The sequence below is a fragment of the Eleutherodactylus coqui genome, chromosome 7 (assembly GCF_035609145.1).
Source record: "Eleutherodactylus coqui strain aEleCoq1 chromosome 7, aEleCoq1.hap1, whole genome shotgun sequence".
In the NCBI taxonomy this organism is placed as follows: Eukaryota; Metazoa; Chordata; class Amphibia; order Anura; family Eleutherodactylidae; genus Eleutherodactylus; species Eleutherodactylus coqui.
In genome coordinates, this window is record NC_089843.1 from 220,445,860 (window position 1) to 220,462,424 (window position 16,565).

General features: G+C 42.6%; 1 protein-coding gene across 1 annotated transcript in view; it reads left to right on the top strand.

Annotated features, from left to right (window-relative positions):
- The window catches only part of CREB3L3 (cAMP responsive element binding protein 3 like 3), a 28,593-nt gene extending 20,423 nt beyond the window's left edge, over nt 1-8,170 (top strand). Inside the window, exons 7-10 of the mRNA XM_066574940.1 lie at nt 2,353-2,421; nt 4,844-4,928; nt 5,449-5,545; nt 7,665-8,170. Coding sequence (XP_066431037.1) covers nt 2,353-2,421; nt 4,844-4,928; nt 5,449-5,545; nt 7,665-8,008 — 595 coding nt within the window. The 3' untranslated portion in view covers nt 8,009-8,170. The remainder of the gene's footprint in view (nt 1-2,352; nt 2,422-4,843; nt 4,929-5,448; nt 5,546-7,664) is intronic.
- The last annotated feature ends 8,395 nt before the right edge of the window (nt 8,171-16,565 follow it).

Consider the following 16,565-nt stretch of genomic DNA (forward strand, 5'->3'; position numbering starts at 1 on the left):
TACACAGTACATTAGCGTACAAACATCGCCGTCATATTGTGTTTTATTGTTGTGTTTTTCCCAAAATTTCTGGAAAACAGTGTGTTGATGAAACAGTTAATCGTTGCAGGTAAATTCTACCATCATTAGCTTTTCGGCCTAAAAATGATTTTTAGTTCAGCATAAAAACCATCAATAACAAAGTGAGGATACTGTGAAGCAGAAGCAGGATAGCATGAGATTGGTGGAGAAAAGGGATTAGGAAAGCCTACACTTAGCTGGGGGGTGGGGGGTAACAGCCTTTCTGTAGCTGCGTTTGAAATAACATAACTACAGATGTGTCATTCCTTAACTCGGCCCTTAACAACATATCCCGAGTTGTTTGGCAAATTAAAAAAAAAAGTTTAAGTCCGATGGAAGCCACGGATGGATGCCATGCGTCACCACAAGCTCCTATATTTAAAAAAAACCAAACATACGCTTAATATATATTTTTTAATGGATTCTATTATTTTTGGATCATGAGAAATTGAAGTCCTTTAGGCCTCATGTCCGCAGGCACGGACGGATTCTGAGTGTGGAATCCCGCAGCGGATTCCTGCCGTGCCCGCAGACATGTAAAAAAACCAAATTATTTACTCACCTGTCCGGACATGGCGTAGGTCTCCTCCGTTGCGGACGGATCTTCTTTCTTCTGCACAGTGGATGCGCTCGGCACACTGGCCAGCGTGCCGAGCGCATGCGCCATGCTGTTCTTTTTTTTTTCAGTCCCCTGCTTTCCTGCGGATCTGCGGCATGTCTGCAGTGTCAGCTGCGGGCTGGACGGCGTCCATTGACTGCATTGGAAGCCGGCCTTGCAGGATCCGCAGAAAATTGGAGCCTGCTGCAATCCACACGCTGAGGAAAAAAATGACATCTGCAGGTATTGTGCATGTTTAAGTGTGGATCATCCACATGGATTCCGCAATTCAATTATGACTGTGGACATGAGGCCAAGACAAAGGCGGACACATCTCTATACCTAAATTCTTCATCTATTATTGTTGTAGTAACCATATTCTGTAAAAATAAACTTGGGCTGAGAACCTCCTGAATTAATAAACAATATCCCATATTTATTATACTCTATTATACTCTATTTTCGGTTGGTCATCTTCCGAAACGCAAGACTGTTTATTTTACTGCAAGGCTGTATTGACACATTGTGGTCAGATTACATTTTCTCCGCAGTTTTCATCTTTTCTTCCGAGCGGGCAGGTACTCACTAAGGGCAATGCTCTATCGAGTAATTGTCCTTAGCGAGTATGCTCGCTCATCTCTAGTCAGCATCCTTGCTTCCCTACAGCTATTTCTACTCGGCTTTTGAGCATTAATCGTTGTGTTTAAAAGGGCCTTCAGACATTACAAGGCGACGAGGGCTCCACCACAGATCTGTGGTCTTCATGTCAGGCTGAGATCGCTGGGTTTTATGTGAATTCCCGTGCTTCTCTTTGGGGACATGGGGTGCACAGATGAAACAGTTTTGCGAACTTTATGACAGCTGAGGCTCGAGTACATCACTGATAGGAAACATCCATTTTCAAGTTGTGCGTAAAACAAGCGCCAGGACTTGTGAGGCGTTTATATTTACACACATTGGCCAAGGTGGAACTCGGTGGGTGAGGTTCAGGCATTGATTAATTTGTTTCAAAATAAAAAAGTAAGTAAAAAGCGAAAGCGCAATTTTATCATTCCCTCTTTTTTGTGTTTTCTCGTAATTTATTATTATATAGTAGAATATTGGAACATGCTGAAAAAAGTAAAGCCTTTAGGCCTCATCTCCACGGGCAAAATCAGGCCCGCTACTCACCTGCTGCGGGCCGTGCGTGTCTTCCCTTCTTCACGGCCGGATCTTCTTTCTTGGGCCTGGTGGATGTGCTCGGCAGTTTCCGGCCACAAAGGAAGGAAGACATGAATCGCCCGGAGCAGGTAAGTTTAATTCAGGCGCGGGTCTCCTGCGGATCCGGACGGCTTCCATAGGCTTCAATAGAAGGAGCCGTCCCCGCGGGAGACCTGCACCTAAATGGAGCATGTCCGGATTTTTTCCTGCACACGGAACCTGCGCCTGCAGGAAAAAATGACATCCACAGGTATTTAACTACCTGCGGGTGTGTAATGCATCCCTACGGGGCGCGGATCTGTGTGCGGGAGAACCGCTGCGGATTTAAAATCTTAATTTGCCCGTGGACATGAGGCCTAAAACTTTTCATGAGGTGCAGCTATGAAGTTGTGTTGGTAAATACAGATTTGTCATAGCGCAATATTAGCTGTTATCATCCTAGCCTGTCAGATATATGTAAACCCCTAAGCATGTTTTATGTGTCTATCTCCTAGGATGTCGGCTTGTACGGCTCAGAATCAGGAGCTCCAACGTAAAGTCCTAATGCTGGAGAAGCACAACATGTGAGTGTCAGACCGGATATAGGAATATTCAATCATGTTAGAACTAGAAAGACACTATTTGTTTTCCATCATTTACATACAAGGGACACATCAGATCAAGGACTGACGGCCCTTTACACAGGACAACAGTCGGCTAAACGACTGCACGAGCGCGGACATCGCCACTAAGGTCGTTAGCACTCATGCAGAGCATTTAAATAGACAGGCTTCGCCGCTGAGTCGCGGGTTTCTCACTCACCACTTCACCTTCTATGTGCAGCACTGAGCCGGGAGCGTTTACACGGAACTAGACGTCAGCGAACCTGTGATAGTTTGATGCTGACTGAAAGTGAATGAATAGTGGGCGATTATTTGGCATTTACACTGCACGATTATTGCTCACATTCATTCATTCGTTTGAATGAATTTTGAGCAATACTTGTTACATGTAAATGTGCCATAACACTGCAGTAAGCCATGATTCTGAAGCTAATAGGAACTGTTTGGCTTTGGATATATAGTAGTTTAAAGCTTGCAGTCACAATGTGATATTGGTCATTTCGTATGGTAACATAAAATGTGCATATGACCCTGCCAATATGGTTAGATTTCCAACCCATGGTATAAATATAAGTTGCATTATTATTGCGACATTCATGCAGATCTCCTGTGTCACTAAGTTATTGTTTTGGCGAGCCAAGCCCCGAGGTTCCAGCGTGGGGTCTCCCTATTTGGACGATCATCCCGCTTGCAGGCAGGACTTCTTGGGGCTTAACTTGTCTTGTTAGAGTAGGGACTCACAAAACAACGAGGACCCTTGTCGTGGCTCGTGAGCTTAAGTATCTTGGCCAAAATATGAATCAATATGTCGTACGAACCTTAGCTGTTCCATCTGCTGATATGTGTTGGTATTCTAATTTCAAAAGGATTTTCATTAAATGACATGTGCCTTTTATGCTGGCGATTACCCTCACAGAGGGTATAACAGAATATAGTCATAGCATATCACATCATATAACAGCAATAACGGTTATATAAGTCATCCACGTTTAGCTACTGATAAAATGAAAATGCGTGTTGGTATTCTAGGTAAGTGTTTTGGCATTTGTCAGTCATTGTTGGATGTCTGCTGACAAGTCCCATTTATAGTTCACTTTGTTATGGTGTTCAGCATGAATGCAAGTTGCCCTCTCCATCGGTTATTCGACACATTACCTATAAACATAGCATGGGAAGTGTTTGGGGGAGCGGTTTCAGTACATCCTGGTTAGATGTAACATAATGACCAGCCTTCTATTTGCATTTGGCCTGGCCGTGGTGTGCATTACGGTCAGGTCAAACGTGACACCTACACATATATACACGCACTGACTAGTTTATGAGGTACGTGTTTCTAACATTAGGTATAACCCAACTTTGCTCTCAAATATCATTCACTCTTTGTGATACGGAATCAACAAACATTGCTCATAAATCTCGCTCTATGTTGGCATGATGCCATAAAGCAGCTGCCGTAGAGGATGGGTAGACTATGGCCACAATGGGATACTGACAGTAAGCAAAAGTACTCAATTTAACTGAGCTCAAAGTTTGCGGAGAAAACATTCCCCACAACGTTATACCATCCACAGAAGTCAGATGAATGGACAATTTCATGTTGGTTATGCAAGATCATCTGCATGGTCCAGCAGAAATGGAGTTCATCACATCAAGCAAAGTTTTAACTATCTTCAACTTTCTAGTTTTTGCCCATTGTAGCTTCAGTTGCCGTTTTTGAGCTGGCATTAGTGGAACACTGCTGTGGCTCATTGACTTTATGTGTATGTACTATTTATCCTTCCATTGTAATGTAAGCTTATTTGAGTTACTGCTACTTTAAGGCCATTTTACATGGGCCGATGATTGGGCATACATGTTCTCATGGCCATTCGTTTGCCCGATCATTGGCTTATGTGAATATACTTGCAGTCAGCCAATGAACAAGCAAATGTTTGTTTGTCAGCAGCTTGCATCATCTATGCAGACATAAACCTGCTCCCCTGTTGGCAGCACATCTCCCCCTGTGTAAACACATGATTGTAGTAACGATTGTTCGTCCCCATACTGGAGAACATCTGCCCATGGAAAAACACTGTAACCAACACCATTGGAGATTCTGTATTGTCGGTCGGTTAGTGGACAGCATATCTGCCTGTGCAAAATCACCTTTACTCTCAACTTAGAGCGGTCTGACCGTTCTGCTTTGGATGTTTCTGTGCGCCATTCACAGTGATGCTGAGATAAACAACCAACCCTGTCTGTACAATTTCTGCATGCTTGTCTTCATGTGTTAATATGCTGCCACATGATTGGATTACGTCACTGATCATATATCGTATTTATGTCTACCTGGCAAAGTGCTACATTAATTGGAACAAGTAACATCTCTTGGATGTCGTTATAGGTCTCTGCTTGAGCAACTGCGTAAACTTCAAGCATTAGTCTCTCTGACTGCAGGGAAGACCGCCCAGACGGGAACATGTGTAGCAGTGAGTGACACTTATTTCATCTCGAATGTTTTCTCTTTGCAGTATATACACTAAGTTGACAAAAGTATTGGGACATATGTAGAAGGTGATGAAATTAGATGGTATTCACATTTTTCGATATGGTGTTTGGCCGCCTTGATGTGATATTATTTCCTTAAGATATACCGCAGTCTGCAAGTAAATATTGTACATCTGAAGGTTGAAGTGCAGTACTGCCAGGCCTAAACATGAGGGTCATAGCACACATTGTGATGGCGTTTTGAAAGCCCATCTGCGGCGGTAACGCAGGCTTTTTAGATGGGACCCTGATGTGCAGTAACTATAGCAATGATACAATTCCGAATTCCTATATATAATGTCAGCATTTCCTTGCTGTTTGCAGCGCGCTGTTGTGGTTCTGTTTGCAGCCGCAGCAGCGCGCCTCTCCGTGGACTTAAATCACTTTGTTTGGGATGTTTGGTCTAGTTTGATACTTGAATTTCGGATATTTGCCTTATGTTAATAATGTCTCTCCTTACAGGTATTACTGCTGTCTTTTTCCCTCATCATTTTCCCATCCATGAGTCTATTCACAAAAAACAAAGCCCAGGAGGGGAATGATTTCCAGTCAGTCAGAGGTAAATTCTGCAAATCATTGATGTATGCCAAACTTATACAAGCTAAGCATTACTCCAACAACCATTTACTGTTGTAAGTCCCGATACCTTCAGGGTCACCAGTATTTTTAGGGGGTCAAAAACGCTATCTTTTCTCCTTAGGGAGAGCAACTATAAACTAAGTAAGGAGACTCAAAAGGCCATTCATGCTCCTCTGGGTAATATGCAAATAAGGGAGATGGAATAAATTCTCTACAGCGCCACCTATTTAAAGGCAGCATTCCTTCAAGCCAAAGGCAGACTTTTTATACAACCCTGAAACAGCTGTCTGTACATTGGGTCTGGCTTTGCTTGTAATTCCCGGTCATTGTAACAAGGCTTGTATAAAAAAGTCTGACTTTGGCTTGAAGGAATGCTGCCTTTAAATAGGAGGCACTGTGGAGGATTTATTCCATCTCCCTTATTTGCAGTTTTTTTAATTTTCCATTCTACTAATGAACCTTTTTAAATAGACAACCTTTACCGGATGTAAACTATTACAGCACAATAAGTCATTCATGGCTGATAAAATCCATCGTATACACAATAATTAATCAATAATAAAGGAATGTCCTGTTTTCCAAAAATAAAACATTAATTTTTTGTAATGAAGAGTTCCACAAAAATATACGTTATGTATCAATTCGTCAAGGACCTTAAAGGGGTTGTCCCGCGCCGAAATGTTTTTTGTTTTTTTTCAATAGGCCCCCCCGTTCAGCGCGAGACAAACACAAGGGATGGGTTAAAAAAAACCCCAGTTTAGTACTTACCTGAATCCCCGCTCTGCGGCGACTTCTTTCTTACCTTAGCAAGATGGCTGCCGAGATCTTCACCCACGATGCACCACAGGTCTTCTCCCATGGTGCACCGTGGGCTCTGTGCGGTCCATTGCCGATTCCAGCCTCCTGATTGGCTGGAATCGGCACACGTGACGGGGCGGAGCTACGAGGACCAGCTCTCCGGCACGAGCGGCCCCATTCACCAGGGAGAAGACCGGACTGCGCAAGCGCGTCTAATCGGGCGATTAGACGCTGAAATTAGACGGCACCATGGAGACGAGGACGCTAGCAACGGAACAGGTAAGTGAATAACTTCTGTATGGCTCATAATTAATGCATGATGTATATTACAAAGTGCATTAATATGGCCATACAGAAGTGTATAGACCCACTTGATTTCGCGGGACAACCCCTTTAAGATTTCTGCTTGCTGTCATTCAGTTGGAACTTTTTTTTAATCTCTGTGGACAATAATCTGTTCATTCTCATGTGATGGACAGACAGACGCAGTTCAGTTAAGTAACTATCAGTCATGCACCGATGTATCCATACATGACAGGGACAGGTTTTATCCACTCGAAGTAAACAATGATGGTTGCCCACTATAGACATCACAGAGCGGGGCACTCTACTTGGGCCGCCCTTCTATGAGTTACACCAGATAGCCAGTGCATTAGAGCAGCTCCAGTTTTGATGGACTTGGCTGAGCCGTGATTGACTGAGATGGGAATTCTGCTTTAATTCATACATGAAAAGTTATAAAGCGATTACAAATTAGGAGAGTAATACTCTTATTATAGTTAATATGGTAAAAAGTATGAAGCCTGACCTGCAAAAGGGCTGCCCAGTTGGCAGTGAACTATTAATGGCCTGTCCTTAGGATAGGCCATCAATAGTAGATCAGCAGAGGTATGCCATCGGGGACTCCTGCCCGTCAGCTGTTCACTGGGCCTGTGCATTCTTGCATAGAGCTGATTTCTGTAAGAAGCAGGCAGCTCTGTTCCCACTGTAGTGGACAGACTTGGTATTACAGGCAATGTTCCTATTCACATCCATGAGAATTTTGCTTGCAATGCCAAACCTGGCCACTGCACTGGGAACAGAGCTTTGTGCTTCCTGCAGAAATCAGCTCAGTGTAAAAACGCATTGGCTCGGCAAACAGCTGACTATTGGGGGTCCTAGGAGGCTGATCCCTGCTGATCTACTGACCTAGCCTTAGAATGGCCCATAAATAGTTTACAATTGGAGAATCCATTTAATTCTGTGCATATTTGAGAACTATAAGGTTATATAACCCAGTTAACATTTGCTGCTATTCCTAGTCTTTTCCAGATCCTTGCATAGCACAGCCTCATCAAGAGTATCGCATTTTCAACATGAAACCCAAGATGCTGCACATTGGGGTAGTCCAAGAAGCAAGACTCATAATAGAGAAATGAAGTCTCTAAGAAAATACCTGGATGAGGCACTGTCTATTAAAGCTCAACATTTAAATGAGGAACAATCGGTAGACAATCGGACAAGCCCGCTAAGTGAAGAGCAGATCCCATTGGTGGAGGGCAAGAGAGAAGAAATCGTACAAGGTTCAAAGGATAATTATATGGCCCCAGAAGTGATAACTCACGTGTCTTGGAAAGAACCCCAGAAACAAGAGGGTGAACTGTAAATTCTCGACCAGGAAATAAATTGGTCGTTCAAACATGGGACAACAAATGAGAACAATTAAATCCAGCACAATCTATGAAATGGACCCACTTGAACCAGTTAGCGCAAACATGGCAGAAAAGCTAAACCCCATGTTTTTGGAATTAGATAATTACATAATTTTAAGGAAGAAATATGGAGGGAACTTTAACAAGGATAAAGTTAGTCGTAGATAGAGATGAGTGAGTATACTCGCTAAGGCACATTACTTGAGCGAGTAGTGCCTTAGCCGAGTATCTCCCCGCTCGTCTCTAAAGATTCGGGGGCCGGCGCCGGTGACAGGTGAGTTGCGGCGGGGAGCGGGGGAGAGACAGGGAGAGAGAGATCTCCCCTCCGTTCCTCCCCGCTCTCCCCGTCCGCTCCCCGCCTGCTGCCAGCCCCCGAATCTTTAGAGACGAGCGGGGAGATACTCGGCTAAGGCACTACTCGCTCGAGTAATGTGCCTTAGCGAGTATAGTCGCTCATCTCTAGTCGTAGACATTAGATGGAAATCTGCCATCAGCTGTATGACTACAGTTTTTGCCTCTAAAAATGTTTTGACAGTGTACAGATAAACAAAAGCAGTATCCCTCCCAAACAGGATGTCTAATGACTAGGGATGAGCGAGTATACTCGCTAAGGCACTACTCGTTCGAGTAATGTGCTTTAGACGAGTATCTCCCTGCTCATCCCTGAAGATTCGGGTGCCGGTGGCGGGCGGGGAGCGGCGGTGGAGAGCGGGGAGGGACGGAGGGGAGATCTCTCTCTCCCGCCCGCTCTCCCCTGCTCCCCGCCGCAACTCACCTGTCAGCTGCAGCGGCTCCCGAATCTTCAGGGACGAGCTGGGAGATACTCGTCTAAAGCACATTACTCGAGAGACTAATGACCAATCCATTCTCTATTATAATGTGCTGCACTGCGATTGGCTCTTTGTACCAAAAACATCAGACTGCATCCGGCCATATTCAGTCTACTTTGCATGTAGGTTTCCTGCTACTTATGTTTTATAGGATTACATCGAATTGCTTATATCTGGTCTATTTCTCAACACAGTCAGTTTCTCTATTATTTCTTGTCATCAGAAGGGAAGTTTAGTTGTTTAAGGGGTTTCTTCGGCTTTTAAAAAAAGCTGAAAATCAAAGAGTGCCAAGCTCAGGTTGTGAGCAAATGTCAAAATGTTCTAGTCCTAACCTTCCAAAAGAGTCAATGTAATAAACGGCGTGTGGTCGGATCTTGCTATTCATAAGCAGCAAAACCTATGACAGCAATTTCAGCTTCTGGATAGTCGTCTTGAGTTCCTTGAAGGGGTTTACCTATTTCAGCAAATTAATGTTATTTGCATAACAAAAAGTTACAGAGATTTCTAATACATTTTCTGCATCAATTCCTCACATTTTTTAATATCTCGGCCTTCTATCATTTTCAGTAGGATAACAATCTGTATAAATGAGCCGCGTCATCATCACATGACCACAAAGGATGTATTTTCACTGGAAGTAAGCAATAAAGATCTCAATTAAATGACAACAAGCAGTGATATGAAAGCTGTAGGAAACTGAAAGAAAGAAAAAAGTTTGGTAGCTGGTAGGGTGGGGACGAGGAAGAACCCTTCGTGGGTCTGAAAGCTTGTTATAACATCAGATCTTTTTGTTAGCCAAGAAAATGTAGTGGGATTGGAAGACGCTGAGGCAGTGTCTTCAGGAAATATAGCTTTTTAATTGTATTGATACAGACTCAGAGGAGTATTCTCTCAAATTCTGAGCCATGAACACAGGGGGCATGCACTTTTTATACAACTTACACAATAAAACTTCCTTTCTTTATTGTTTCCACAAAAAACTTCCTTTCTTATCTATATATATATATATATATATATATATATGCTGATTGGTTACATTTTGCCACATTGCTGAGCAAGTGCATTAAGCATGTTAGCACTCAAACACCTGTCTCACTTCCCTTTGCCCTTAAATAGGCATACTTCCGCCCTCCATTTTATGACATCCACTATTTTACTTGCATGGACTCTTTCTTATCCAGATCCTGGCTACCATAGTATCATATCTACTAGATTACTTGGTTTCTCTTACTGAGAATAATTACATTAACCCTTTCCAATCCACTGTCTGACATCTGGATTGGAAAGGGTTAAACTGATAGAAAGAAACATGGAAAACTGTGCAACTTTTCATTATACAAATAATAACATTTGTTTCTTGAGAACATGATACGCCTTTAATCGAATGGCTACAAACCTTTCTATACTGTAAACGCTCATCAACAATGTCCCATGCTGTGCCTTGAGCAAAATTAAACATTTTTCCGATTATTTCAGAGAGACACATCTTTAATACTGTTTTTCTTAAACTTGAGAAGCTGATGTAGGTAGAAGCGAAAATTATGGCAAAACCTGGAATATGACCACAAAGTATGAATATACCTTTTGTTCACGCTACCATTTCCTGTATGCTGCACTGTCCAAATGTTGGGATGCCTTTTGAATATTCACTGTTCTGTAATAGGCTGTATCAGCAACATGTTGTGCTGTTTTAGGGCCTAAATGTTAAACTGGACCAAGGCACGGTAATTGTACTCAGCTAGTAGCAACATATCTATGATAATAGACTATGGAACCTTTTTATGAATTCCTCCTATACATATATACATGTATATCTATAGATAGATACTTTCCTATCCATATCCATAGTGTTGTATTATAATCAGACAGCATTTATGATATGAAGGATTGTAATATATGTGTGTGGCAGGCAGGAAATCAGGTGAGTTTTGGAGAAGTAAACTGATTTAAATCCACACAGATATTGTTTATACTCGTTCAGTATACTCTCAGCTCCTGGTTCTATAGATCATAAAATCATTGAATGGTAGAGTTGGAAGGACCTCCGAGGTCATCGGGTCCAACCCCCTGCTCAGTGCAGGATTCACTAAATCATCCCAGACAGATATCTTTTCAGCCTCTGAAGACTTCCATTGAAGGAGAACTCCCCACCTCCTGTGGTAACCTGTTCCACTCATTGATATTTAATTTCTGTATTTGTAAATAAAGTTTTATGACAAAATTCACATAAAGCATACCTGCACTTTCACATGACTTTTCAGAATAAGCTTTTAAGCTTCTCCCCAACTTCCTGTGGGCAGCATGAGTCACCACCCTTCCACCAATTCCTGTGTTCCATTTTCTGATCTGTATTACAAGAGACACACTTTGCTAGACAACAGGCAGTGGACAGCGGGACTTCTATTGGCCAGCACTTTAGAGGGATTTTTCAGCATATAATCATTTTAGGCAAATAGAGAAAATGTATTTTACCAGAAATGTTGCTTTCTTGGAGTCTGAAGGCAGCACAGAAATGTTTTATATATGTGCTGCCTAAGAACGAAGAAGAAAAAGTGATTTGCCTTTTGCTAGTTATCGCATTGGCTGTCGTATTAACACAAGTTGTCTGAAAGTGCAGTGCCCATTTAACCATATATTCACTTTACAAATCAAGCTTTTTGAAGATCTATTGTGAAACCTTCATAACCTAACAATGGCTGGACAATATAAGCTGCTGCCTTCCTTCCACAGTGGAGTTCCAGTTCGTAATAAAAAAAGCTTGTAATTGGTATCCAGTTTTCTAACAATGTCTTAAAAGGGTTGTCTGCCCATTTTTTTCACCGATGACCTATCCTCTGAATAGGAGCTTCAGTTATCCTCAGTTCTGAATGGAAATAACACAGACTACTGCGCAAATGTTTCCATGAAAAAAAAAGATTTCAGGAGTTTTTTTTACATTATAGTCAATGGGTCATGGATCTGAATGCAGAGGCTTCCCGTTCGTTTAGTTTTAGTTGTCCATTTTATGCATCAATTTTTAACCCCCTAACAGTCACATTAAAATTGGAAAAGCCCTCCCGAAAATGTCACTTTTTTATTGTAGAATTTGAATTTATGTCTCATGTAAATGTATTTAACACATAAATCAGTTGCCATAAGTGAATTTTTAACCTTTAGTGACATAACTAATTCTAGCCTTAAGAGCCATTTTCCCTTTTATGTTTCAGCAGTCATAACTTTAAATTTTTTCATAAGTGTAGCTTTGTAACATCTTGTATTTTGCTGGACAAGTTGTAGTTTTAATAGAGGTGTTGTCAGGGATCGAACCCACGACCTTGTTATATTACTAATATATGTATTCTATTGTGTATATGTTTCTTACATCAGCCTAGGCAAACACGTGTGTATACATATATATATATCTTCATATATATACCTTCTTAGTGAATAGCCAGCATATAAATGGTTAGTGTTTCTGTTATGCACTGGTATGTATTAGATGCAGGCTCATACTCCCCCATATCCTTTACTGGCTTAGGAATGTCCTGAGATAGCGGGTTCTGACCCCCTCACATATTTAGTAGTAACACACCTTAAGATGTTATCATATGTTGAACCATTAGCACCTAGAGCTTATCATGTGTTCTTATGATTAGAGGGGGGGGGGGGGGGGGCGTGTATTTCTGATGATACGTAATTTAGGGTATATTTGTACCGTGAGGATGTTAATGAAGGCAGGAGAGCATCATTGTTGGTTGATACAGGAGGTGTCATTGATTTGTGTACACAGCTTCTCATATATAATCCGGAGCAAACAATGAAACGCTGTATGGAGTTCCTTAGAGCTCCGACAGCAGGTGGCGCCCTCAATTACAGAGACGAGAGAGTATTTATATGTCCAACCACTTAAGTTTGAGGCTCAGACGATAGAACAATCGGAAATACAGCAGTAGTAAGGTGAGTCATATGGTTCATATGTACTATATACCTCTGCTCCATACGTATTGTTTCTTGTCTGTCTTAGAGCTTTCGTCGGGTAAATTATTTCACTTATGGGTTTTCTTTGTGTAATTTACAATCCTGCAAATTACACAAAGAAAACCCATATGTGAAATAACGTACCCGACCAAAGCTCTAAGACAGACAAGAAACAATACGTATGGAGCAGAGGTATATAGTACATATGAACCATATGACTCACCTCACTACTGCAGTATTTCCGATAGTTCTATCGTCTGAGCCTCAAACTTAAGTGGTTAACTTTGAGGCTCAGACGATAGAACAAATCCTGCAAAAGTTCTTCATTGTACTGTGGCAATACATATGTGATTGGATGCTGTGTAAAGTCTGTTTGCTCCTTATCCTGGTTTTCCAGTGTTTGATGAGACACTGATGGAATGCTGAGTGTAGTGTTAAAGGTTTTTTTTAAATAAAATAGTTATTTCTAGCAAAGGTACACATCCCTGCTGAATAACGGAATGATCTAGGAGTAGTACAGTTAGTACAGCGTATATAGGTCATTAAATGGATAATATAGGCAGCAAGCGGATGGATTTTGGAAAATCTCACACAGCATTGGAATGAAAATGGTGGATACATGTATAGTTAGTGTCCTGGAAAAGGAGGAGGAGGTGGTTTTTTCTTCCGTTGTGGATGATGAGAAGTGAAATGGTGACACTGCCCCCTATGAGGAGGAGGCAGCACATGACGTGCTTGCTCCTATTGCACCAGCCGCACCCCCATACAAGCCCTCTTGATGGACTTGTTGGCATTGTACACAAAGGAATAAGGTGTGGTGAGATGCCTGCCTGGCTTTAAAGTGCTGCTAGACACCGCCCCTTACGAGCGCCCAGTCAGGCCATTACAGTGCCAGTTCTTGGCCTACAGCCATTTTAGAATCTGCTGTAACAACACCTTTGGCCACCGCCAAAGCGTCATCTTAGCTCCATAGCAGGCACAGTCTGGCTTCTCACCTTCCATAGATGTACCTTTTATCTAGCATCCCAATGCTTGCACTGGTGTTAGTGCCCAACACCAATGATGAGTGCCTTCTCCGAATTGCGTAGAAATATTCAGAACCCCTCCATCCCGTGTTCTCTGTGTCTTGATGATACGTTGTCTGTCTTGCTATAAGATAAGGTCAGTATGGTCGCTACAGAATAATCACGTCCAAACATGGAGTCCGTGGTGGCCACTCTGAGGAAACAGATTATAGAGTTCCAGGAATTTTGTACCTCCTACCAGGAAAAGGTTGCTAATATGGAACGAGAGATCAAGGGGTTACAGAGGCAATTCTTGGAGATGCGCAATTCAGTGCCAGACGTCCGCAGGTCACTGCCAGTGAAATTTACATAAGATCAACTGCAACACCGAGGTTTTTTAAATCAATGCCGGACTTATTTTCAGATGCAGCCCACCTTGTTTACCAGTGACCAGAAAAAGGTATTCTTTATCATTAACCTCCTCACTGATGAGGCACTTAGTGTGGGGACCAACAGTAATCTACTTGATAGCCTCGATACCTTCACGACTGCTATGAGTCAAATATTTGATAACCCAAACTGCTGTGCCACGGCCGAAGGGAGGTTAAATAACCTACGACAAGTGTGACGTTCAGTTCTAGAGTATATCGTGGAATTTCATCGCTGGGCGAATGATACTATGTTGAACCCAGCCGCACAACATAGCCAATTCTGTTGGGGATTATCTGAATGGGGAAAGGATTAACTTGCTAAAGTGAAGACCCCTGATAACCTAGAAGATTTCATCCAGCTGTGCATCCAATGAGAAAGAGCAACGAAATGAGAGACAGCAGGGTTTGGGAACCAACACCCCTTACTCCTTCAGTCAATCCATGTTGAGTCCCCAGCCGAGGACTGAAGCCGCACCAGAACCGATGCAGGTTGATGTCATCCGCAAACCCCTTTCCACTACTGAAAAAGAAGGGCACCGTGCTACAAATTTGTGGCTTTATTGTGGAAACTTGGGACATTATGCCTTAAACTGTCCAAACAAGTTTCAAAGGACTCTCGCCCTAGCCAACATCAAGACCACGACCTTCCAGCCATCACAAAACCAGGGGATGCCACAAACACACCTTTGTAGTTCAAGACGGTGTGAAAACCCTTCCTCCACTCCACCATTTTGTCCTCCCAATAGTGATCTTAGTGGGAAATCAGAAGACACAGTGCTCAACGATGTTGGATTCAGGAGCGGGGTAAAACCTCATGGACTTAAGATTCGTTCTTGCCAAAGACATTGCAACCAGACCTAAGCCCATACCTATTGATATGGAAACTGTGGATGGATCACCCTTGTCCTCCTCGGGACCAGTCACGCAGGAGACAATTGAACTGGAGCTCTGCAGGAAACCTGACTACCAAGAAACGATCAGCTTCCAGCTCATCTTGACCCCTAAATTTCCGGTGATTCTTGGGATTCCCTGGTGTTCTACCCATAATCCCTCTATCAACTGGGAATTAAGGACCATTTGCCTTCCCTTCAGAGTACTGTACAGAGAACTGCAAGATGGCATCACCCCTAAACCAGTGCAAGGCCCCGAGGAGGGTCAACAGGAATTTGAGAAGTTACCGGTTCAGTACCAGATGTTCAGGGATGTCTGCAACAAGAAGAAAGCTGATCAGCTGCCACCTCATCAGCCTTATGATTGCCCAGTGGAGTTGCTCTCCAGCATTTCTATTCCGTTTGGGTGGATCTACAATCTTTCAGAACCAGAGTGGAAGGTACTCCGAGAATACCTGGACGAAAATTTGAAAAAGGGTTTCGTTCAACCTTCTCCTTCCCTGGCTGGGGCGCCCATATTTTTTGTGGAAAAGAGTGACTCAACCCTGTGACCATGTATCGATTACAGGGAGTTAAATAAGATTATGGTCAAGAATCGTTCTCCCCTTCTGATTCCAGAATTATTAGAGAGACTCCGCTCTGCCGAGATCTTCAATCAAGGAGATAAAAATAGTCATCTGCTGGCATATTTAGTGAGGTAGGATAACACATTGCCACCAATTGTAGTGATCCGGAGTACTAATGGCACCATAGTGAATGATCCAGAGTTGATTAATCAGGAGTTTGCCTCCTCCTATGCTGAGTTGTATGTTTCTATTCTGGATTGCTCAGATCGGCGACTGGAGGCTTATCTTAATGCTCTTTCTTTCCCCAAACTGTCCCAGTATAGTATGGCCTATTTAGATGGGATGGCTGAGTGAGGAAGAGATAGTAGCTGCTATGCATTGCTTTCTCAATAGGAAGTCTCCAGCACTGATGGATTTCCCATTGAGTGGCATGAAATAATGCAGAGTGTTTGGCTCCTAGACTTCTTGTGCATTGAACTGAGACTGATGAGGTCAAAAGAACTGAGACTCCTGCTGATAACTTATTCTCTTGTTTAGAAGAGAGTTGCAGAAACATGATGGATATATTTCTCCTCTACCCTAGATACTTGAGCTCCTGAGAAGGAATCAAATGAGGTTTTTTTTTCGTTCAAGGGGAAGCTATAGTCTGGAAATATCTTTCAGAAGCTCCAATGATGGTGCTTTCAACAGCCAAACATCTAGATGAGGAATCACACTCAGAGGGAGGGCTGCAGATGGGACCTTCAGGATCTTTGTTAAGATCCACTGTTCAGAAGATTGACATGAGGATAGATAAGTGAACTGGAGCTGAGTGTATAGCCATCCTTAAATTT